Genomic DNA, 7,852 nt, shown 5'->3' on the forward strand with positions numbered 1-7,852 from the left:
ACTAGAGCCCCAGTAATACTTTTTCCTTATCCTTGTGGGTGGGTGTGTGTATTTTAAAAGATAAACACATACATATTTGTAGTTTTTTGAGGAAATACATATGAGAGGGGCTTCAAAATGCTCTCGGATAAAAGCTAATGGAATTTTTCCACACATTTTTTGAAGCGTGTGTGTGTGTGTGTGTGTGTGTGTGTGTGTGTGTAATCTTTTCAGTTCTATACTGTGGCTGAAGTTACATTAAGATGCTCATTTCTTCTGCTATAAATTTCCCTAGGGCTTACTAAGGGGTGTGTTTTTTATGGTAAAAATATATGAAATTTATTAAACTGTTAAATGTTGTACTAGGTAGCTTATGTTTTGTTGTTGTTGTATCTTTAGCTACTCTACCACGGGATAAAATATAAAGGGAACTTCAAAAAGTTTCAGTATCTCCTAATTGCATTTTTCTATGAGCTTTTGGAAGCCTTTTGTATATATTTGAGCTAGAATAAGACACCACACCCTGGTCCTATGTTGCCAGTGGCATGTGAAAGTAATAGTCCAAATTCTAAAATTCAGGAAAAAAGAGGCACTCCCATTAATTTTCTTTTCCATGAAGATGTACAAAGAGAGCAGAGATGTTTTATTTTTATTTTAGAAATTCCATAGTTTCTGATTTTTTAGTTGATGTGTTCAAATCTACCCGAAAGCTAAGTAATATTTGGTGAGAGTCTAGATTTTTGGTGTTTATAGTCATAGGAAGATTAGTATTTATTTATTTATATCTCAAGTTTCTGGTGAAGATAATTCTTTGACTATTAATTTACAAACCATACTTCAAAAAATCCAGGAGCTTATGTAGATATTTGTACTTCACAGGATTAAGCCATGTAATAGCTCTGGGTTATAATCACCAATCCCTATATTAAAGCTTTCATGGATATGTTTTCAATGACTTACAAGCTTTCTAACCTTACTAGTACTACTTATCTGTTAGCTTACCTGTTTGTATTTTTAATCTTTTATCAAGTATTGAATTTAGAAGAGTGAAATGAAACCATATGAAAGATGTGTTTACCATTTACAATTGTACTTCTTTTAATTATTGAATCTCCTGTGTCCCGGTACTTTGTTAGATAATAATCTCCTTATCAGTACAATGAGAAATATTAGAATACTGGACATTTGGGTCTGTGATATTTGGTAGTCTAGAGAAGCACTTCGAAAGTTTGTTTCTTTGCTATAAAATATTAAATACTGTCATCACCTTAATATAGGAGAAGAATAGATTCTCCTCTTTTGTGATTGCTCTTTTGGAAAGATAAAATTAGGGATGATAAGACTGTGCCATCCAAACTTTGTCATGTATCTCAACTTATTTCTTTAGCATGATATTATTCCCTGAAAGAAGTTAAATGCATCATCACAAGGCCTCCAACCACTAGCTCCAGATTACAGACACAGCCTTAAATATAGTCATTTAAACTGCATCACTAAAATAAGTGAGCCTGCAGGGATTCCCCTCTGGGACCCAGTGTAAGTGGTCTCTGAGATGCCCACTTGTGGTGACTGTGGGATGATTTTTGTGTTTTAGCTGGAGGAGGCAGTGACCTCAGACTGTGGACAGTGAATGGAGACCTTGTTGGACATGTCCACTGCAGGGAAATCATTTGTTCCATTGCTTTCTCCAACCAACCTGAAGGAATATCTATCAATGTTATTGCTGGGGGGTTGGAAAATGGAATTGTACGGTAAGAGATGTTTTGATTCTCTTTATTTGCTTTCTTCTATATAAAGTACTTTCAGAAATTGGCATATTATGATTTAATTCTTAGACATTTAAATCACCGTTGGATATAGGTTTTTCAACTATTTCTTGTTTACTTTCTGAAAAATAGCTATTTCTAAAAATAGCTTAATTGCTGTTATAAATTTTTATCTTTTTACTATGTGTAGTAGAATAATAATACAAAGTATATAAAGTTGCCTGCTCCCACACCGTTTAATTGTTTACTGTTTCCTTCCAGATGATATGTAACAAATAATTAAATACGCTAGAGTTTTTTAGGAAGGGTAATCTTAGTTTGCGTAATGAGATGATGATTTTTCCCCCTCTAGGTTATGGAGTAGCTGGGACTTAAAACCCGTGCGTGAAATTACATTTCCTAAGTCACATAAGCCTATTGTAAGGTAAAATATTTTCACCCTTTATTCTTCATAATTCATTTTATGACTGTGATTGTTAGATATTAAAGTACAGAGACTTAAATAAATATATGATCACAATAATCATCATAAAAGGCCAACCATTTATTAAACTCCAGGTTGCCCATGACACAGTACCAAGAGAAAGACACAGCCCTTGTCTCCTTGAAACTTAAAACCAGAGCAGGAACTTACTGTCTATTGAAAGACTGCTGTAACATCTAGGTCAGACCTCTTAGAGAATTCCTGAAAAAGTCTGCGATCAATCAGAACCCTGGTGGTGCAATACTAAGTGTTCAGCTGCTAACCTCAAGGTTGGTGGTTTGAACCCACCAGGGGTCCATGGGAGTAAAGACCCAGTGATATTCTGCCTTAAAGATTCCAAACCAAAACCAACCAAACTGGCTGCCACTGAGTGGATTTTGACTCATTTTTGAGTGTACGGTTTCCAAATATAAATATTTACCCAAGTAGATAAGCTTTTTCCCTAAGAGGAGCTGGTGGGTTTGGACCACCAACCTGGTGGTTAGCCATCCAAAGCTTACCTAACAGTGCCACCAGGGCTCCATCCCATAAAGATTACAGCCTAGAAATCCCTATCAGGCAGTTCTACTCTATCATTTACAGTCACTCTGAGGCAGAATCAACTCAACCAGTATACAACTCTTGGCTTGGTGAACAAATAGTTTGACTTTAAAAATTCAATTGACAGTGATTCCAACTGTACTTTATTAAGATAAATTTACTTTTAATATACTAACTGTAAAGGTTAATGAAATTCTTCATTAATGTAATATCTTTATGAATTTCTCTTTCAAGGAAATAAAATAATCCCATCATTCTATCTACAAGGCAAAAATTAAATACTGTTATAGTTTCAAATTTTCCTATAACTACTTATTATTTAGATAATAAAGAAAGCATGCAGTGAAGGAACATAATAATCTCTTGACTCCTGATTTTATTCTATGTAAGCTAGTTAGAATGAGCTTTCCAAATGTGTTAACAAGTAATTAAACTGCATTAGAATAATAATTTAAGCCAATGAGTTGTATACTGTCAGATAGTTCATAACTGTGCTCCAGTAAAAATATCTTAACTTCTTTACACTAACTTGTACATGTTCACCATAATGGCAATACAATGATGAGATAAAAATGTATGAACTGAATTTATTTTTCAGCCTTACATTTTCCTGTGATGGCCACCATTTGTACACAGCGAACAGTGAGGGAACCGTGATTGCCTGGTGTAGGAAGGACCAGCAGCGCTTGAAACAGCCCATGTTCTACTCCTTCCTTAGCAGCTATGCAGCTGGATGAATATGAGAGGACCTGGCTTTCTCCAAAGTATTTTAACTCCAAACTACATCTGTGGATTTAACGAGGCTTAGAAGATTGACCTGAAGAAGTGATCCTTCATTATCCTAATAAAGGCCATTCATCTGCACAACATTCTGAAGCCTACAAGAGCCCAAGCAGAAAGTCTTATTCTCATGAGTGATGGTCTGAAGGATTATGTCAGTGTGTGCTAGCAAGCTTGAAGTTTTAGGTGATATAGTAAAAGCTTATGCTTACAGTCTGTCCCACAAAAGTATTCCAAAGAAAATATTAGGATCTTTTTCTTTTGTATTATCCCCAAAAGGCCAGGAATATTTAAATTAGGATAATTGCTTGTACACAATACTCTTTAAAAATATATTCTATTTAAAGGTTTTGTGCCCTGAGAAACTTGCCCCCACCCCCACCCTGAAGAAAAGAAAAATAGATGAAGAATTCAAGAATCTATAATTGCTTTCTTTGAGAAGCAAATTGTTGAGTAGGTGCCACTGCACCCAATGTATTTTGGTATCTCCAGTACTACAACTACCGATCATTCTCAATGCTGGCAGATTTGCCACTTGCCTTGTTAGCTCAAAACATAACCAGAATTTTTGACAGCCACTGAATGCAAGTATCTTTGATTTGAAACATATCCTGTTTCTTCATAGAAATCTTTCTTCATCAGATGCATAACACTCGATGTCGCGCATATCCTTCGTTGTGTTCATTTAATCCCTGCCATTTTGCAGTACTGAATACTCAACAATTTTTTTTGTAATAGAAATCCTCCATTATGCAAAATGATATTAATAGTAAAATTTAGAAAAGGCATTTCCTCTTAAGTGTAGGAAGAGAGTTTTTAATCCCCAAAATTAAAGCAGAAAAGGAGAGAGCTTATCTTGTTTTAAACAATAAGCAGGGCAGTTCTTGTAGGAAACAGTTTTGGCTCTGTTTCTCCCAACTTCTATCACCTGAGAATTCCTAAAAATCTTGGAACAGTCTTTCTCTACCATGACACCATAGCTCTATTTTTACTTGGGGTGCTGTTTTATTGGCTTTGAAATCACTGTAACATAAACTCAGTAATATGTTATCATCAGACAAAAATATGTATTCCTACCTAAGAATAACATGCACATTTGTTATGGAGATTTAATACATATGGTGTTTACAGAACTACTTTTGTAATTTCCAGATTTTCTAAAGCATTCTGACTAAAAACTGTATAAAATATAATTCCAAATTCTCTGCTGTCCAGATAGGAGCAAGCCTGGCTTCTTCCCTGTGAGTTGCGTGCAATGGAAGAGAGCACAACAGTCAGGATTTAGAGCCTGATTTGCTCAGGTTGAGTGTTCACTCTGAGGTCCAAGTTAGTGCAGAGATAAGATTATTCTTATTCACGTTGAAGTGATTTGCTTTGTGTAAGAACAAAATTCATTGGTTCTCTAGTTTTCATTTTCTGACTGAGAGCGTCAAATTAGTCTCATATTAGAATAGAGATGCTACTCAGTCCTGTTCTGTTTAGTTTTTAAGGCCAAATTTTATCATTTATCTTAAAATATGCAAAATAGCTGTGGTTACTAAGAATGCAATAGTATATTTTTATGTAAAAAAATGGGATTATTTATTCAGCATGAAGCCTACTATGTATATGTTTGAGCTACTTCATAATGTGCATGGTGTAACATTTCTGTAAATTACCACAAGCTCTGTTATCTTTGTAAACACTGCTACTTCAATTTGGGAATAAATTTCATGAAAATAAATCTAAAGACCCATTTTTCTAACAGTATTATTGGCACTTCATCTATATGTCTTACAAGTCAGTAATTCAATCATATCAAAAAGAATTGTACAATCATCACCACAATCAATTCTAGAACATTTTCTTCTTGCTTGTACTCAATGCTAATCATGTAATTATTATTAATTGCTGCAAAAATATACACAACAAAACATTCTCCAATCCAACAACTTCCACATGTATAATTCAGTGCCATTGATTATACGGTTCATGTTGTACACCATTATTGATACCCTTTTTCAAATTATTCTGCCATCATTACATAAATCCAATGCCCCTAAGCAACAACTCTTCTTCACCTATGTTAACCATGGTCAAGTTTGATTTCCTTCTTTATTTTTAAGTAGTTTTCTTGATATAATACTCACATATCATAGACTTCCATAGTTAAATCGCTTTTTTAAAAAGTTGTATATACATCATCACAATCAGTTCTAATGTTCCCTACACCCTCCCACATTCATTGTTTGTTCCACAAGTCTCTGCCCCTCCCCCTGCTGCCCCTCCCCCAAGTCCTGATAAACCATTGGATCAGCTATGCATTCAGTCCCTCTGTGTTTCACAAGCTGGGAAAGCCAACGAAAACAATAAAAAAAAAAATGGGAAGAAGAAAGTAATTAAAAGAGTAAGAAAAAAAAAGACCAGCATCAATATTTTAAGAGTCAGAGAAGAAATTTTTAGCCTAGAGCAAATCCTGGTTGGGTCAAGAGAGAGGTCAACTGACCAGACCAAGTATTATGCCATAGTTCGATCCACTATAATCAAATGTACAATAGTCTGTTTGATATGAAAGCTATTTACTAGGCCTGTGGCTAGAGAGGGTCTGCCAGACGCTTATTCTGACTAGACACTCTGCAGATGGATTTTGGGTTACCACTGTCCTCAGCCTTCCACAATTGGGTGTTCAGAGTTTAAGCTCTAATACTTTTCCCTCCCTCATATGTGGGTTTGTTATCATCATCTTTGGGTCACACAGGGTGGTGTGCTTCTTTGATGTGGACTTAGTTGACAGCTCACTTAGATGGCTGCTTGTTTGAAAACAAGCCTTGAGACCCCAGACACGGTGTCTTAAAGGCTTGAAGGTAAACAAGCGGCCATCTAGCTCAGAAGCAACAAAGCCCACATGGAAGAAGCACACCAGCGGGTGCGATCACAAGGTGTCGAAGGGATCAGGTATCAGGCATCATCAGAACAAAAAAAATCTTACCATAGTGAATGAGGTGGGGAGTGTGGAGTGGAGACCCAAAGCCCATTTGTAGGCCACTGGAGATCCCCTTACAGAAGGGTCTCAGGGAGGAGATGAGCCAGACAGTGTGATGTAGCAAAGATGAAACATACAACTTTCCTCTAGTTCCTAAATGCTTCCTCCTCCTCCACTATCATGATCCCAATTCTACCTTGAAAGTCTGGCTAGACCAGAGGATGTACACTGGTACAGATAGGAACTGGAAACACAGGGAATCCAGGGCAGATGATCCCTTCAGGACCAGTAGTGTGAGTGGTGATTCTGGGAGGGTAGAGGGAGGGTGGATTGGAAAGGGGAAACCGATTACAGGGATCTACATGTGACCTCCTCCCTGGGGGACGGACAACAGAAAAGTGGGTGAAGGGAGACGTTGGACAGGGCAAGATATGACAAAATAATGATTTATAAATTATCAAGGGTTCATGAGGGAGCGGGGAGGGAGTGGGAAAAATTGAGGAGCTGATGCCAGGGGCTTAAGTGGAGAGCAAATGTTTTGAGAATGATGAGGGCAATGAATGTACAAATGTGCTTTACACAATTAATGTATGTATGGATTGTGATAAGAGTTGTATGAGCCCCTAATAAAACGATTTAAAAAACCCAGACACTATTCCAATTGATAATCAGGTACCATCTGCTTTCTTCACCACACTTTGCTGTATCTATTCTTACGTCAATGGCATTTTTTTTTTTTACTTAAATGGATTCTACCTTTAGCGCTACTATAAAAGTATGTTACCAAAACAGTGTATCTACAATTTCTTGTTATTTTTATGATAAAGTTTTAAATTTCAAACTTTACAATCCTTAAGTAGAGGTTAGACAAGTCCAAGATCAGACCATTCATTTTAAAGACAAAAAACTGCCTGTTCCCAGTAACCAGTCTTTATTGAGCCACTGCTATGTATCAGGTATTGTGGAAGCTACAATTAGTCTGAAGATAATGCATACTGCATATACCACCATAGTTCAGTGCTAGAAAAGTATAGAGCATTCAGAAAATATAACAGGAAAAATTCAGTTTACATCAAGGGTATATTTGAAAAACTCTCAAAGTGAAATTTTTGTCAAATGTAATGGATGAATAGAAACTCAACAGGTGAAGCTAGGGGCGGACACATTCCAAATACATTTGTGAAGCCCCTGAGATGAGAACTTCAGCAAACCAGCCCTTGAAGGCAAGGGCATCCTGTATATACTTCAAAGTCCCTGAGTGATTGAAATGGTTAACTTGCCGAACTGCTAGCTGAAAGATTAGAGGTTCCAGTCCACTCAACGGCACCTTAGAAGAAAGGC

At 36.5% G+C, this 7,852-nt stretch overlaps 1 protein-coding gene across 1 annotated transcript in view; it reads left to right on the forward strand.

Annotated features, from left to right (window-relative positions):
• LYST (lysosomal trafficking regulator) overlaps window positions 1–5,298 on the forward strand; it is a 258,721-nt gene extending 253,423 nt beyond the window's left edge. The window contains exons 51-53 of the mRNA XM_045298212.1: window positions 1,574–1,730; window positions 2,098–2,169; window positions 3,368–5,298. Of these exons, the coding sequence (XP_045154147.1) occupies window positions 1,574–1,730; window positions 2,098–2,169; window positions 3,368–3,506 (368 nt within the window). The 3' untranslated portion in view covers window positions 3,507–5,298. The remainder of the gene's footprint in view (window positions 1–1,573; window positions 1,731–2,097; window positions 2,170–3,367) is intronic.
• The last annotated feature ends 2,554 nt before the right edge of the window (window positions 5,299–7,852 follow it).

Source organism: Echinops telfairi, unplaced genomic scaffold (assembly GCF_000313985.2).
Source record: "Echinops telfairi isolate 266 unplaced genomic scaffold, ASM31398v2 ScPeMD7_7424;HRSCAF=8462, whole genome shotgun sequence".
Taxonomy (NCBI): Eukaryota; Metazoa; Chordata; class Mammalia; order Afrosoricida; family Tenrecidae; genus Echinops; species Echinops telfairi.